This window comes from Narcine bancroftii, chromosome 2 (assembly GCF_036971445.1).
Source record: "Narcine bancroftii isolate sNarBan1 chromosome 2, sNarBan1.hap1, whole genome shotgun sequence".
Taxonomy (NCBI): Eukaryota; Metazoa; Chordata; class Chondrichthyes; order Torpediniformes; family Narcinidae; genus Narcine; species Narcine bancroftii.
Window position 1 is genome coordinate 353,391,261 of NC_091470.1, and position 17,685 is coordinate 353,408,945.

The 17,685-nt window shown below is 42.1% G+C and overlaps 1 protein-coding gene across 1 annotated transcript in view; it reads left to right on the forward strand.

Moving 5' to 3' along the window:
- Window positions 1-1,739: 1,739 nt before the first annotated feature.
- LOC138755767 (protein argonaute-2) overlaps window positions 1,740-17,685 on the forward strand; it is an 80,337-nt gene continuing 64,391 nt past the window's right edge. The window contains exons 1-5 of the mRNA XM_069922336.1: window positions 1,740-1,855; window positions 8,078-8,214; window positions 11,070-11,204; window positions 11,666-11,753; window positions 12,174-12,321. Coding sequence (XP_069778437.1) covers window positions 1,833-1,855; window positions 8,078-8,214; window positions 11,070-11,204; window positions 11,666-11,753; window positions 12,174-12,321 — 531 coding nt within the window. The 5' untranslated portion in view covers window positions 1,740-1,832. The remainder of the gene's footprint in view (window positions 1,856-8,077; window positions 8,215-11,069; window positions 11,205-11,665; window positions 11,754-12,173; window positions 12,322-17,685) is intronic.

Here is a 17,685-nt window from a genome sequence, read left to right on the forward strand (position 1 = left end):
TGAACTGACAGTACAATGTGAGTGCAATACCACTCAGCACTGATTTAAGGTTCAGCAGGGTCACAGCCTTGGGGAGGGGAGCTCTCTTGATTCTGCTGGTTTGAGAACGAAGGCTTCTGTAGCGGGTGGAAGAAAAGATGATGGTCCAAAAGTTAGGATGAGATGCTTGATGCTCTTTTTCGCCCTCCCCCAGACAACATTCCTGTTAGAGGTTCTCAATGGTGGACAATTGGATGCCGATAATCTGTTGGTTAGTTTTCACCACCCGCTGAAATGCTTTGCGGTCTGATACGAAGACTATTGAGATGCCATATGCTCTCAATGGTACAGCAATAATATGTCTGACTCCATTGATGGATGGCAATGGAGGTTACTACCTTAAACCACTTCAAAGACATGACAGCACAACTTGAAGCACCACTAACTCTCATGATGAATATTTATAATCTATTTTCGTTATCTCTTGCTGTAATTTAATGTGGATGATTTTGTTGAACCAAAAAATGTTTTGCTACAGCAAGTAAGAATCGTGCTGCTTGTGTGTTTGACAATAAGTTCCTCATTAAGGTCGAATATGCTTTGGCTACTTCATGATTGACACCAGTAAAGCAATCCCAGTAGGTCCCCCATGAGGGCCTGGATAGTACTGGAAAAAAATGAGTGTAACAATTGTTTTTGTGTATTTGCTATGTCAATTAATGGGTCAAAATGGTCCTCTTGGGCTTGTTTTTTCTTTTACACTTCCTTCCAAAGTTGGAAAATAAATAGTGTTTAGACTGCAGCCCTCTCTCCTAATTTCAGGAAATAATCAACACTGAATTGCTACCATGAAATCAGAATGTGTTACTGTTCACCAATTTTTGGGTTAATGTAACTGAGACCTCAAAGTGAGAACCATACCAATAATTTGCATTTAACATACTTGATAGAGTAAAAATATTTCAATAGTTTTATAAGAACTTTTTTAAAATGGAATTTGATTCTGAGTTACACCAAGATATGATGTTAGGTGGCAAGAGGCAGTTGGTTTTGGCTTCAAGTGGTAGTTCAATGGAAATCAATGATGCATTTGGTCCAAATAAAATAGGAGAAGCACCAATTTGTAGCAAAAATGAAAACTGAAACATAACCAGTGAGTATAATGTTGGTTTAGCAAGCCAGGGCAAAATAGGAATGAGATTGAGTTATAATGTATGTAGCAGAGTATGAGATAAATATCAGCCTATGGAATGTGCAAGGAAGGGGTGCATTACCAGAGCTGGATCGAGGGCTAACACAGATACAAGTGGGCTTCAATAACATTGAAGATAAGACGGTGACAGGCAAAGATACTGATGGAAAAGAAGTCAATCTTGGTGTCTGAGGTGGATGTCGATGAGGAAGCTTTGGAAGCATGCTTTCCGAGGTTAGAATATTGTGGGATGAAGTCGTGCCAGAGAATTTCAGGTGGGCATTCATTCTAATTGTACACATTAAAGGTGGGCTATTCACACTGAACTCTGTTAATCAAGTGTTCACTTCTATGCATTGCTTTGTGAGTTGTACCACGGTATCTTACAATATCTGCTTTTGTCAGATTGTGAATGATGTGCTTTAGCTACTTTTATATTTAGCTATCTAATCTGATTGGTGTAACTTTTTTATTTTAGTGCTTTGTTTTATTTTTTAAATAGGTGGAGTTAGAGGTGACTTTACCAGGAGAAGGAAAGGATAGAATTTTTAAAGTTGTGATAAAATGGGTGGCATGTGTCAGCCTCCAAGCCTTGCATGATGCACTTTCAGGTCGACTCCCAGCAATTCCTTTTGAATCTATTCAAGCACTGGATGTTGTGATGAGACATCTCCCATCCATGAGGTGAGGAAAAATATCTGGTGACCAAAAAATGGTATTTAGTTGATACCTTCCATGTAAATCCATAACACTGCAGAAACAGTTGTTGCAGTGATTAATCTCTGTTGAAGTTCCTTAATCACGACTGTATTCTCACCTAATGCAAAATTCTCAAATTTTAAAAAAATCTTTCAAGGATTATACCATGGACCAGTTAGAAGAGAAAAATTAAAATTAAAATCAATCCTTTATTCATGTTTTGATGAGATACTGTAATTCGCAAAAAAAAGTTGTTTATTTTTATACCCCATTAAATAATCATTAATTTTCCGAATGATGAACCAATTAAGATTCAATTTGTTTATCAACTTGTGACAAATTAAGGTCCTTTCATATGTGGACCTGAAAAAGGTGGGTTTCAGTACACTTGTCCATGATTATCCCGTGAAAGTCTCTTGATATGTGAAATTCTATCACATTGGGGGGCAAAATAAAACTGGTCATTTCTAAATCTTTGATGTATTGTTCTGAATAACAAGTAATCAGGAGTTGTTTTTGGTGTTCTGTCTGATATTTTGCCATTTATTTGTTGAATTTATAGCTTTCATTTATCCTTGGCTAAAATGAATTTGCCATTGAGCTCTCTTTGTAAGAGTTTGGCTGTTTAATGACGAGGTGACAAAGGATTAAAACTATAACAGACCACAAAACAAACCTCGCGAGTCAAGGAAAACAATGCCCCCCCTTTCGGACAGACTGAACCTCTATGCGTGGTTTGACAAGAACAGGTTGATGCCGAAGAAAGGTCCGTGTCTCCCTGATGAACGAGCCGAGCCCCCTCTATCGATGGGTTAGGAAAACCTATCCAAGTAAAGTCATACAAAACAGCGGGACCAGACAACGTACCTGATTGGGTACTGAAGGACTGCACAAACCAACTGAAAGATGGATATCAACTCATAATTGCAGCAGTCCATTGTTCCTGCAGATTTCAAGACAGCCACCATCATCCTGCTACCAAAAAGGGTGAAGGTAGCAGGCCTCAGTGATTGCTGCCTGTGATACTGGCCTCCACATTTCTAGTGTCCGGTGATGGAATGCATCAAAGTGCAGCTCCCAGAGACATTTCAATTCACCTACAAATGGAAGCATTCCACTAATGATTCTTTAGTCTTGTTTCTCCACTCCATAGTGACCCACCTGCTATTCATTGACGTCAGCATGGCATTTATTACAATCATTGCCCTGATGCTCCTGCATAAATTGTCTGTCCTGGGACTTAAATCCCCTCTCTATAACTCAGTGGTTCTCAACCTTTTTCTTTCCAGTCACATACCACTTTAAGTATTCCCTATGCCATAGGCGCTCTGTGATCAGAAAGGGATTACTTAAGGTGGTATGTAGGTCGAAAGAAAAAGTTTGAAAACCACTGTTTTAATCCTACCTAATTGACTCGTTATGTGCATGGTTTCATAACTCCAAAGGAAATGGGCCAATGACAATTTTTCTAAAGCAAAATATTTCAGTAACAATTGGGTCTAGAGCAGTGATTCACAACCTTCCCTTCCCACTCACATACCACCTGAAACAATCCAAAGCACTGATGGCATAGGACTTACTTAAAGTGGTATGTGAGTGGAAAAAGGTTGAGAACCACTGGTATAGCTGGATTCTGGACTTCCTAATGAGAAGACTACGGTCTTTCCAAGTTGGTGGTAGAGTTTCAAGCACAGACACACCTCAGGGTTGTGTGCTCAGCCCACTCCTCTTCACACTACTGACCCACAACTGCATCACCAGATTCATCTTCAATAGTCATAAAGCTTGCAGATGACATGACAGTATTTGGTCTTGTCAGCAACAATGATGAGTCACATGACAGAGAAGAAGTAGAATATGGTGAGTCTCAACATGGGCAAGACAAAAGAGATCATTGTGGACTTCAGGAGGTACAGGAACAACCATCCTCCACTGCAAATTAATAGCTTGTTCGTGAAAAGAGTACAGAGCACTATGTTCCTCAGAGTCCACTTAAGAAATGACCTATCACACAACCTCTCACTTGTCGGGAAGACGGAAACCAACTGCACTTCCTGAGAAGGTTGAGGGGGCAAGACTACCAGCCACCATCCTGTTAACTTTCTATAAGAACTCTATTGAGAGCATCTTGGTCGACTCATCACAGTATGGTACAGTTTCTGTAGAACATTGGATCAGGTTTCAATCTACATGACCATAATAGGAGCATAGAGGTCTCCCTTCCATCTCCTTTCCACCCCCCACCCCCCAACATCAATGTGATGTACTGGGATTGTTTTTGAAAAGGACTCGCAAAATCACTGAGGACCCCTACCACCTCGCACATGGCATCTTTGAGCTACTCCATCGGGGCATAAATACAGGAGTATCAGAGCCAGAACCTCCAGGCTGAGAAACAGCTTCTTCCCACAGGCAGTGAGACTGCTGAACGACTGGACTACTCGTATAAACCCTCTGAAACTCTATTTATGAAACAAAAATATTTATTTATTATATCTATTCACTTTCACTCTTGATGTGTGCTTTTAAAATGAGGACCGAGGAATGCTGTTTTGTCAGGGTATCAGATTCTGATTTATTGTACATAACATTGCATACAACCCCTTAGAGTCTTTTTCCTGTGGACGTTTTTTTAAAAAAATATTTTTTATTTTCAAAGACTCGTATAAATTCAAACCAATACAATCTCTTTCTACCCTAATATGACAGTCCGTTTATTATCACCTTCCCACCCCTCCTTTACCCCAATACAACTAAGAATAGTCGTATAAATTATACAGATACAAAAAAACATAAATACCGGTGGGGTCAACGATCTGTACAGAAACCTAGGGAAAAAACAACCAAGGTGACTGGGTAACCAAAGGAATTAAAAAAAACTAAAATAATATGTTGTCTCTTCCACGTCCCACTTCATTGATCCCAAACGTGACAAGTTGTTTCTGTATCCTTATTTCGAAGGGCATAGTCATATCTGCATACCAATGTAGGTCAGAAGGTTGCCACACTCTAACGAATTGTATGTGGTTTTCTCCAGAGATCTCCATTTCCATATTCCACCATGTAATAATTTTAGATTGGCATTTATATTAGTGTCCTAACCTAATTAATGTTTGTCCCAGTCAAAATTTCTCCAGTACCTTGAACAAAAAAGACCTACTCCAATCCGTCAAAGGCCTTCTCTGCATCCAGAGCTACGTCTACTCCTGGATTCACCCCTGACTGTGCCAGATGCATTATATTAAGCAATCTAGCTACGTTGTTTGTTGATTGGCTCTTTTCTACAAATCCAGCTTGATCTGGATTCATTAATTTCGGCAAATAAGCTGTCAACCTGTTGGCGAATGCTTTTAAGATTTTTGTGATCTGCATTCAATAATGAAGGATTTAACGGGTCCCTGTCTTTTCTCTGGATCACTGCGAGGATTGTTGTTGAGAAATACTCCAAGACAGTATGCATCTCCATCACCTTCTTAAGAAGGGGCATTAAGAGATCCGTGAATTCCATGAGAGAACCATCTCCCCCAGTGATTTATTAGCCTGTAATGAGCCCAAAGTTTTTTTACTCTCTCTGGAGAAGGGGGCATTCAGCCCCTCTCGATCTTCCTGATCCAAATTTGGTGGTTCCAATGTAAGTAAGATATCATCTATTTTAGTGGGATCCCCTGCTGATGTTATATAATTCTTTATAGAACTTTCTAAATGTTTTGTTTATTTCCTTTGAATTGTGTGAAATCTTGCTTTCCCCGTTTGAATCACATTGTTCTTGAGACCTCTTCAGTCCTCACCATTCTGCCAGGACAAGACTTTATGGGCCCTCTCCCCCAGCTCGTAATAAGTCTAGATCTTAAGATCAACTTTTCGGACTTGTATGTTGTTAGTGTATTGTATTTGAGCTTTTTATTAAATTCCTGTTTTTCTTCTGAACCTGCTCGTTGATAATCTTTTCCCAATTGAGCTATTTCCTGTTCCAAATTATTGATCATCTTCATGTGCCCCTTTTTGATATTTTTGGTATATCCAATTATCTGACCCCTTAAATAAGCCTTCATAGTGTTGCATATTAGAAAATTATCGTTAGTAGAGGGGCACAAAACAACTCTATCTGGGCACTAACAAAACTACAAAATTCCAGTTTTCCCACAGCAATGAGTTCAAGTGCCGTGCCCTGCTTATTTGGCATTGATGGATGGAGTCAAGGATGAATGGACTGACAGCAATTGAGCTGTATACTCTGTCTCCACTATCCTACTCTCCAACTGGACTGATGCCAAAAAAAATTAATTCTGGTGTAGGAATAGTGTTGTCTGAAGTAAAACAAGTAATCCTTTTCTCTCGGATTCTGCCTTCTCTAGATATCTATTAAATTTAGGCCAAGTGGATTTAGCTGCCCTGGCCCTTGTTACTTTCTTTGCTGACTTGTCCTTGACCGGATCCTGACAAAAATTGAAGTCCCTTCCAATCCAAGACATTTTCACCCCCCCCCCCAAGTTATCTTCAAAAATATATCTTGTACAATTTGTTCGCTTATATATTCACGAGTGTCCATGGGTTGGAGTATATTTGATAATGCATCATCACAAATCCTGCGGTGAGTTAAGGGAAGTTAGAAAATTATTTTTGTCCTGCACTTATTTTCAGTGAGTTCTCATCGTAAATTATGCATCACATTTTAACTTTTACTTTTTAACCCTCCTCCACGTTTATTACTGAGATAAATATATTTTCTATAAATGTTGGTAGATCTAGATTCATAATTTGAAATGGGTATTTATTGAAGTGTTTATTGATAAAAGATGTAAGATTGTTATTGTATCCAAAAGTTCCAACAGTAGTGGGTTACAAATTGATTGAATTGTGGAATAATATTGACAATGAAATTGTTATGAAAGGTTTAATATCTAGGAAAACACCTTTTTGTCAATGGATAAACAATTCTTGAGGCTTTGGAGATGGAAGGGTATTCAGAGGATTGAAGATGGTTTTGAGGATGGGAGATTTGTAACATTTGAAAGAATAAGGGAAAATTTAACGTACCTAGTAATACTTTTTGTTATGATCAAGTTAAATCTTTTTTATTTGGCAAAATAGGTTCTATTTTGAAGTTACCAAATCAAAGTGAATTAGAATTACTGATTTCTAATTCTACTGTAAATAAATTTATTTCAGTAATGCATAATTTACTTCAAACTAAGGCCCCCAAAATTGGGGTGCATAAATCAAGATTAAGGTGGGAATTAGATTTAAATACTCAAATAAGTGAAAAGGATTGAATGGATTTGTGTAAGAATAATATGACTAATCTTAAAAAATGTAAGATATAGGTTAGTTCAATATAACTTTTTAACATCAGTTATATTTGACTGCAGAAATTAAATAGATTAAATCGTGCTGCATCAGATTTATCTTTTAGATGTAGATCTGAGGTTGAAACCTTTTTATCATTCACCTTGGAAATGTGCAAAAGTCAGACAATTTTGGTTAGGAGTAGATAATTTTTTTGTGTTGAATTACTGGGGGAAAATTTCCACAGGACCCGATGTTATTTTTACTGAGTAATATTAAGGTTATAAGGCCAAAATTAAATTTAAATGTTTATCAAATTGAATTTTTGTTAACTGCTTTGGCTCTTGCTAGGAAATGTATAGCAATATTATGGAAGTCAGAAATAGAATTTGGCATAGAAAGATGGTGTGCTGAACTTTGTAATTGTATATCTTTAGAGAAAATTACATCCTTCTTTGGCTTGGCTTCGCGGACGAAGATTTATGGAGGGGGTTAAAAAGTCCACGTCAGCTGCAGGCTCGTTTGTGGCTGACAAGTCCGATGCGGGACAGGCAGACACGGTTTCAGCGGTTGCAGGGGAAAATTGGTTGGTTGGGGTTGGGTGTTGGGTTTTTCCTCCTTTGCCTTTTGTCAGTGAGGTGGGCTCTGCGGTCTTCTTCAAAGGAGATAAATACCATAATTTCTGGAAAATATGGAGCCCATGTTTACAAAATTTTGGTTTGCATATATGATGGACTCTGAAGACATTCTCCTTAAATTTGAATTTTTAAAGGATTGCCTGAGAATACGGAAAATTGGACTGGCCCATTCCCTGAACAGTCTGGATTTTAGGATTTGTTTATCTTTTCTCGCCATATCTATGAAGGTCTTTTTGTATTTACACAGTGAAAACATTCTGTAAAATGCACATTTTTATTTCAGATACACTCCAGTAGGCCGTTCATTCTTCACGCCATCCGAGGGATGCTCCAATCCACTGGGTGGGGGTAGGGAAGTCTGGTTTGGATTTCATCAGTCAGTCCGGCCTTCATTATGGAAAATGATGCTTAATATTGATGGTAGGTTTCAGAGGTTATCATCTTCTATTGTGGCGGCATACCACCATGGAGATTGAGCCGGTACATTGCGCGGTGTGTGCGGTAGTGAACAGCAGCATAACACTGTAAAACGTCCCTTAACACAGCGAACCGCCGCGGTTGAAAGCTGGAGCAGTACAAGACCAGCAGCCTTAAAATGGCACTGGCCAAGCTGCCCTGCTAACCAGGGAAGAAGGGTATTTACATGCAAGAATGTTCCCGGCCGCTATTGTTCATGCAGCTGATATCAGCCAATCCAACAAATGGCGGGAACTCCAACTGTATAAAAGGAGCCTTTCCAGCCTAAATAAATCTGAATTTAACCTCCCACACTGCGAGTGTGTGTGTTTCTTTGTAGCAATCAACTACAATATTACATTTATTTCTCTTGGTTTTAGAAATAAGATCATGTCCATGTTCCAATTAATTTTCAAAGTACTGAATATGCTGTTGATGGGACGGCTCACAGAATTTCCACCAAAAATGTTCAAGGCAACCTCCTCCCTCCATCCCCCAAGTCTGGCACTTACTGCTGACCAGTGGATGCTATTAAAATCAAACCACAATATTTTAATAAATGATCATTTGAGGGTTTAAATTTTATTTGAATATTTTAAAATAAGCCACTGTTGGCTCCTGAAACCTGCCATTTAGAGCCTGTTCAGAGGCAACAACAATGACTGAACAAATGGACCCCGTAGAGGATGGTTGAGACTTTACAAATAACTAACGGCGCTTGTGCCCGATTGCATTGAAGCTGGCAGGAAGATCGCTGAAGTGTTACAAATTTGTCATCAAGGAAAGAATTTTAGACATTTTGTCCAGAATGATCCGTTTTTAAGATGAAATTTTTGTTTTGAATCGTCCTATACAATGGCATTTACGGTACTTGCCTTTTTAATTAAGAATTCTCGAAATGCACAGGATCACAAGATATTGGAGCAGAATTAGACCTTAAATGGAGGGGATTGTGGTGAGGAGGGGGGGGGTGGGGGAATGGAAAGCTAACTAAATTATATTTTTGTCAAAGGAGAAATCAAAACTTTTTTAATGTTACTATTTCTTCCTTAAAAGAAATTCCTGTACACTTGAGCTTCCCAGTGCATTCCACATCTCACTGAATACTTTTGCTATTTTGTCAATGGGGTAATGAAGGGAAACAGTGGCCAATTTGCACAAACTACCACAATCAGCGAAGATGATCTTTATAGGAATTTTAATTGAGCAAAATGACAGATTTTCAAGCTTTCCTACAGTTAAAAATTCTGTGAAATCATTTTGTCCACATTGGAGAGTGGTTGGCTCTCCTCTACATGTCTTTGCAAGCAAGAATTTGCAATCTAGCGTTCATTGTTGAAGCTTAGTTGAAGTAATTTTACGTTGAATTTAAAAAATTTGCTTTGACCTTCAATATAAAAGTACTTGAATGAGCATGTGCTGCATGACTGTTCATTTTGTAAATCATACATAAACCTTCAAGAATTTATAAATAGAACCATAGAACACGACAGTGCAGAAACAGGCCCTTCATCCCATCTCGTCTGCATCAAACTACTCCCTTTGACCTGTACTGTAGCTCTCCATACCTCTCCTATCCATGTCTCTTTCCAAATTTCTCTTAAATGTTGAAATCAACCTGCATCCACCACTTCCACTGGCAGCTCATTCCACATACTCACCACCCCAGTGAAGGGTCCTCTATGTTCCCCTTAAACATTTTGCCTTTCATCATTCACTCATGTACTCTAGTTCTTGTCTCAATTTTGTATGTCTCTATTAAATCTCCTCTCATTCTTTGACAATCCAGAGAATAATGACCTAATCTATTTAACCCTTCCTTTTAAGCAAGCTTTTGTTTTGTGCATTTTCTGACTTGGTGACAAAATCAATTTATAAAATGTTTTTAAAAGTGGAATATATTTGTTACATCGGGAACAACCTGTACTTGCATCTTTAATACTGAAGTTTTAGGCAAAATACTGGTTTCAGTATCTGCCCTGTCTTTTCATATTCTTCAAATTCTGTTTGTGTCCACCTCACCAACTCTTCTTTCATCATTTTGAAAATTTATCCATCTCCCATTCAGTATTTTCCTGTTTAATGTGTCCTCTATTTTGTTATATGAATACCAGAACATCTAGAGCACAGATGTGCAATTTCACTACCCCACTCCATAAAAATTAAACCAAAATACCCAAGTGTTGAGTAATACTTGAGTAAAGCTCAGTTCTAGATGAATTAAAATTGTTTCTATTACCCAGCTGTCTTTGGAGAGAAATTGTACCCTGTTGTTTATGGTAGAAGCAATGTTTCGGTGTTCAAGTAACACTTTATCATGGAATCAATTCGACAATTCAGTAGAAGTGACAAATTGCTGCTATGGAAATGTATATTGTCCAGAGATAATTGGCAATTTGCCCAAGCCACTTTTTCAGCTTGTACATATTAATCTTTTCATATCTTAGATTTATTTGCTGTAGTTACAGTTGCTTACAGATAGCTATACTTTGTCACCCATACTCTCTGTTGACTTTCTCGATTTTGTGTTCATTCACAAGATTCTAATCGTGGTCTCCTTTCTGAAATCTAATCTTTCTGATTTTTGGACTATATTAAATACTTTTAATGACCAAGCCTTTTCTCCTTTTTAAACATTGAAAGTTTTGTGAGGGCAGAAAAAACTTGTTTTCAGACGTTTTTGTGTGTTAGAACTGATATTTTTTTCCTGTATTTTAAACCCATAATTGAGAGATGGGGTTTTACTGGGTTTGTTTCATTTTTAATTTAAATATTGGTGCTCAATGTCACTAAATCTAAAGAAATTTTCTTGAATTTAGTATCTGCTACAGCATTTTACAAGGCACAGCCAGTGATTGAATTCATGTGTGAAGTTTTGGATTTTAAAAATATTGAAGAACAACAGAAGCCATTAACTGACTCCCAAAGAGTAAAATTCACCAAGGAAATAAAAGGTAATGGTAAAAGCTGACGACAGAATTAGATTTTAGTCATTTAACATGTTATTCAAAATTTTCTTCTTTTTGCTGTTATAATTCTTTTGCACCAATGAGTTCGTGCCTCAAGGTAGGAAATATAATTCAACATTGAACCTGCATCTCCAGAGGTTAAAGCCAAAGGGCAGCATTGAAAATTGAGTAAATTCAAGAAATTTGTGAACCTAGAATAAATAGATGGTGAGAGGTGTCTTACGAACTTGATGTTGTTTAGGCATATTCTACGTGGAAAGGAATTTGTCATTGTTCACCAAATGCTCATGTTTGACTTGTCCCATTTTATGCATTTGACTCTAGCTCTTGCTTGTCAGGATAAGTGTAAGTTCAGTAATTAGAATGCACTCGTGCGTTATTGTAGCTCAATGGATTTGAGAACTGCATTTGTATTTCCATCTGAAAGACTTGATTTAATTCTCTAGGGCTCAAGGTGGAGATAACTCATTGTGGACAAATGAAGAGAAAGTATAGAGTATGCAATGTTACAAGAAGACCAGCAAGTCATCAAACGTAAGATATGTATCCATGAATGAAGTGTGATGTTGAATTGAAAAAAACATCTTCAATCGTAGCCCTTGAAATTCAATGAGCAAACATGCTATTTAAGTAAAATTATAACTTGGCTGTAAATATCAAGCCATATTTGTACATTCTCCGCCAAGAAATTATGGATTTCATGAAGCTGTACTTTGAAAGAATTGTGATTGGACGCTATACAGTGTAAAGCTAAACTTGATCATAAGTAAAATCCACTATTGCTATAAAATAATAGTGAAAGGAAATTTTTGTTATTCTTATTTCCATTTCTAACTTTAAGATCATTTTAAGTATGGTTCCCAACGCAGATTTTAGAAGCATCTGTTTTTGGTTTTGTGTGGTATTGTCAATTCATAAAAATCTTTAATTTTGTATCTTCTTGAATGTACATAGCTTCCCACTTCAGCAGGAAAATGGACAGACTGTTGAGTGCACAGTAGCACAATACTTCAAGGATAAGCATAAACTAAATCTTCGCTATCCTCATTTACCATGTCTACAAGTTGGACAGGAGCAAAAGCACACCTATCTTCCCCTTGAGGTAAGCTAGTTATGGCCTAGCTTTTAACTGATGCTGTATTGTAATATTTTTGTAATGTCTCTGCAGATGCTTCACTTCGTCCTTGAACTTTGTCTTCTTCTCAGTTTTTTGTCCATCTTGTTTGATGTTGCTTTCACAATCTTGCCTGAAGATTCTTCAAATGTAAGTGGATACATTGCAGACAGGCCTTTTTCATCTGATCTGTCCTCCTTAATTGCAAATTGAATTTGAAGTAAATTGAGAATAAACAGAATATGCTCCATTTTTTTAAAACTTAATTGAGACAGAGGGAAATTTAGTATACATTGACAGAAAATATCTGGTTGTTTGCTTTTGAAAGGATGAATAGATGTAAGATGTGCTTTTTTCACTTTTATTATTACTTTCCTATATGTAGTGCTGTACAGTAAATTCTGATGAGTCCTTGACCTGAAATGTTTATTTGCTATAAATTCTATCTGACCTATGTAATATTTTTCACGGTTTCCTTTCTATTGTTTTAATATTTTAAAATCAACACATATATGACAATTATAACAATTAATAGTCATAATTCTGTACTTCAGAGCTTGCATATAAAAACAACTAATTCCTCTCCACTCCCCCAAGCCTTACTAACCCTACTAGCATATTTATATATTGAATTGGATTGCTTTGAAAGACACTCAATGATCCCCTCCAAATTTTTTTTTCTATAAAAGACCCCTTCTCATTTTTGGGGAAGACTTTAGTGGTCTGCAGGACTTGAAAGAACTATTTATAATTTTAATCCTGTTATTTGAACATATGGGCTCCAAATCTGTAAAATAACAGAATATTTACCCCTCAAATTTTAAATCTCTGTATGCCATCTTCCTAATGTTAATGAAACATCTGATTTCCAAGTAACAGCAATACATTTCCATGCTATTACCAAAACTAATTCAGCAAATTTCAATTGAAAGTCTGATAAAGATAATTTGGGAGTTAGATTCTCAAAATTTCCCATCAGCAATAATTCAGGATTTAATGGAAAAATAACACTCGTAACTCATTGTAAAATCTTACTCATGGAAATTCAAAAAGGTTTAATCTTTGAACAAGAACATGTCGAATGAATAAAAGTTCCAATATCCTTTCCACATCTGAAGCATTGACCTGATGTAGCCGATTTCCATCTATTTAATTTCTGAGGTGTAATTATGCAATTGGTGTAAAAGGTTATCATGAAGTTGTAGCGGTGGCTACTCTGCTCCTGCAATAACACACACAACCAGACAGGTTGAGCTCAGTGAACAAACTAGTTTATTGCAGGCTGCTGGGCTGCACTTATACTCCCAGCTGAGAACCGCGCTGGAGGCCGCTGACGTCACCGGGCGTCCCTTGGTCCCCAAGCGCGGGTTTCAGAGCCCCAAGCTGGAAGGAAGGGAAACCTCCGACGGCGCCATTTTGGCCGGCTGCCCCGCTGCATGCCTTTCAAGCGGGGGCAGTTCACCTGCCTTGTGGTGAGCTGCCACACAGCCCTCCCCAGAACTGGCGCCAATGTCCTTTTTTGCCGGCCGGCCTCGCTTCTTGAGCTGGGCAATGACCACAGGCTCGGTGGGATCAAGGTACACTGGCTTCAGCCTGTCCATGGTAAATAGCTCATGCCTGCCGCCCAAGTCCAGCGTGAACATTGAGCCGGAACGCTGTATAACCCTGTACGGCCCCTCGTACGGTCACTGCAGAGGTTCCGTGGTCGGACCCTGCCGAACGAAAACAAAAGCAGCTCGCCAGGAACATGAGTTGGGCAGGTGCCCTGCCTGGACGGCGGCGGGGTTTTGAAGGAGTCCAAGCATGCCCTGAGGTAAGGAAGTAGTTCATGCGGCGACCGCTGGGGATTGTGAGGTGCGTTGATGAACACACCAGGTAGTGCCAGTGACGCACCGTAGACCAGCTCAGCTGATAACGCCTGCAGATCTTCCTTGGGAGTGGAGCGGATGCCCAGGAGCACCCAAGGCAGTTCGTCCGTCCAGTCGGGACCGGTGAGGTGGGCCATGAGTGCCGACTTAAGGTGGCGGTGCAGACGTTCAACCAGTCCATTGACCTGCGGGTGGTAGGGCGTGGTGCAGTATAGCTGTATCCCCAACCTGTTGGCGAGCTGTGCCCAGAGCACAGATGTGAACTGGGCGCCCCAATTGCTGGTGAGGTGAGCCAGGACGCCGAACCGGGCGAACCAACCATGCAACAGGGCTCGGGAGCAGGAGTTGGTGGAGGCGTCTGGCATCGGGATCACCTCGGGCCAGCGAGTGGTGCGGTCCACTGCCGTAAACAGGTAACAGTTGCCCCGGGAAATGGGTAAGGGCCTGACAATGTCCACGTGAATATGGCTGAACCGATCCTGGACATACTCAAACTCCTGTACGGGCTCTCTAGTGTGCCTGTACACCTTGGATGTCTGGCAATGGGTGCATGTTCTGGCCCAGCCCGCCATCTGCTTCCGCAGCCCATGCCATTCGAACCGTTCTCCCACCGTCCGAACCGTGGAATTGATGGACGGATGTGAAAGGTCATGGATGTGACGGAAGACCTGCCTGCGCCACTGCTGGGGAACCACTGGCCGCAAGGTGCCCAAGGAGTTATCTCACAGGATGGTGCCTTGGCCGCTCGGAACCGCAGGCCGGTGATGGCGGTCTTGAAGGCCCTCATCTCCTCATCAGCTTCCTGATCCCGGGTGAGCTGGTCGAAGTCGAGGCCGGGCATCGGTGCGCAGATGGCTGGTCGTGAGAGTGCATCGGCAACCACATTGTCCTTCCCCGCCTTGTGCCAAATGTCAGTAGTAAACTCCACAACACGAAGGAGAGATGATGCTGTTGGCGGGCCAACCAGGGATCCTTTGCCATCGTAAGTGCCTGGGTGAGAGGCTTGTGGTCTGTGACAATGGTAAACGTCCTCCCCTCAAAAAAATGCGGTAATACCACACTGCCAGGTACATGCCCAGTAACTCGCGGTCGAAGGCACTATACTTGCGTTCTGGCGGGCGAAGAAAGTGGCTGAAGAATGCCAGTGGTTTCCAATGTCCATTCACCTGCTGCTCCAGGACGGCACCGACGGTTGTGGCAGAGGCATTGACAGAGAGGGCCATATGCAGGTCGGTGTGCAGGTGGGCGAGCATGGCAGCCTTCACCAGGGTGTCCTTGGTGGCCTCGAATGCGGTGCAGGCTTCTGGGTTCCAAGTGAGCATCTTGTGCTTGGCACCCGGGATCAGGAAGCTGATGAGGAGATGAGGGCCTTCAAGACCGCCATCACCGGCCTGAGGGTGAACAGCGGTTGCATGATGCGCGCAGCTCCTGGGATGAAGTGGTTGTAAAAGTTGACCATACCCATGAACTCCTGCAGTCCCTTGAGGCTGTCCGGGCGTGGGAACTCCCTGATAGCAGTGACCTTCACAGCGGTGGGCGTGGCTCCTTCGACCGTGATGGTATGGCCCAGAAACTGCATGGACTCTTTCCCGAACTGGCACTTGGCAGGGTTGATGGTAAGGCTGAAGATGGCCAGCCGGGAGGAAAGGGCACGCAGGTGGGCCTTGTGTTGCGCCTGGTCCTTGCTGGCAATGAGGATGTCGTCCAAATAAATAAAGACAAAATCCAGTCCCTGCCCACAGAGTCCATGAGGCACTGAAAGCTCTGAGCGGTGTTCGAGCCCGAACGGCCTGCGCAGGAATTCGAACAAACCAAAGGGAGTCATGATGGCCGTCTTGGGTATGTCCTCAGGGTGCATCGGCATCTGATGATATCCGCTCACCAGGTCAACCTTGGGGAAGACCCTCGCGCCATGCAGGTTGGCCCGAAGGTCCTGGATTTGAGGGATGGGGTAACGGTCAGGAACGGTTGCCTCATTGAGCCGTCGATAGTCTCCGCAGGGATGCCAGCCGCTGGAGGCTTTCGGGACCAGGTGGATTGGTGAGACCCACGGGCTGTCGGACCACTGAATGATCCCCAGCTCCAACAGATGCAAAAACGTCTCCACTGCTTCCTGGAGCTTGTCAGGCAGGAACCGGCATGCCTTGGCGTGAACCGGTGGGACCTGGGTGGGGATGTGGTGGAATACTCCGTGGCGTGGCGAGGCTGCGGAGAATTGTGGCTTGAGGAGTGTCGGGAACTCGTCCAGGATCTGCTGGAACTCGTCTCTGGACATCTGCGGTTGTTCTGAGCGGGCGACATCGAGGCCAATGGCCTGGAAGGTACAGGCGTCCACTAGGCGCCTTCCTCGAATGTCCACCAGAAGCCCGTGTGTGAGGAGGAAGTCTGCACCTAGAATGGCAGTCAGGAAGGATGAGACGGTGAACCTACACATGAAATTCCGTTGGCCGATCAGCAAGTGGACTGTCTTGTCTTCATACATCTGGATTGCCGTTGCGTTGGCTGCACAGAGGGGAGGTCCACGAGGTCGGTTCCTGGATTCAATGGCCGTGGCCGGGATGACGCTGATCTGGGCTCCAGTGTCAATGAGGAACTGCAGGCTGCTGACTGAGTCCCGCAGGTAGAGAAGGCTGTGTCCTTGGCCAGCCGGCGCAGCCATTAACAGCAGACAGCCTGATAATTTCCCTGGAACGAGCAGGGCTGATGACACTTCCTGGCCTTGGCTCCCCATTGCTGGTGGTAAAAGCAGAGGCCTGAAGCGGATGCTGCAGCCTTGGTTATGCTCTTGGGGGCCGAGTGCTCTACTGCAGCGTTAGGGGCGGGCTTGGCATGGTTGTGCCCATGCCTCGTGACCTGCTGGGCCACTGAGCCTTCCAAGAATCATGCGAGCCACAGCTCTAGGGCCTTTTGGGTGACCTTCCTCAGGTCAGTGAAGTTGTCCTGAACCAGCAGCAGGCGGATGTCCCCGGGCATATGTTCGAGGAAGATGCGCTCAAAAAGTGGCTAGTTGATGTGCTCACCCATGAGCTGGAGCATCTCGTCCATCAGTTCCATCGGGGACCTGTCCCCCCTGGGCATCGAGGTGCAGCACCTGAGTGGCATGCTGGTGTCTGGATAGTCCGAGGGACCTGGTAAACACTCGCTTGATGGTCTCGTACTTGTCCTCGGTGGGTGGGTGCTGAACAAGTTGCAGCACGCATCTGGCAGTGTCCTGGGTCAAGGCAGCGACCACATGGTAGAATTTGGTCATGTCGGACAAAATCTGGCGGAGGTGAAACTGGGCCTCCACGTGGCCAAACCAGGTCTTCGGTTCCTGAACCCAGAATTCAGGCAGTTTCACAGCTATAGTGCTGATCCCAGGCTCGCTGATGATGGGTTCAAAGACGTTTGAACCAGTCGGGGTCACCAATTGTAGCGGTGTCTACTCTGCTCCTGCAATAACACACACAACCAGACGGGTTGAGCTCAGTGAGCAGACTAGTTT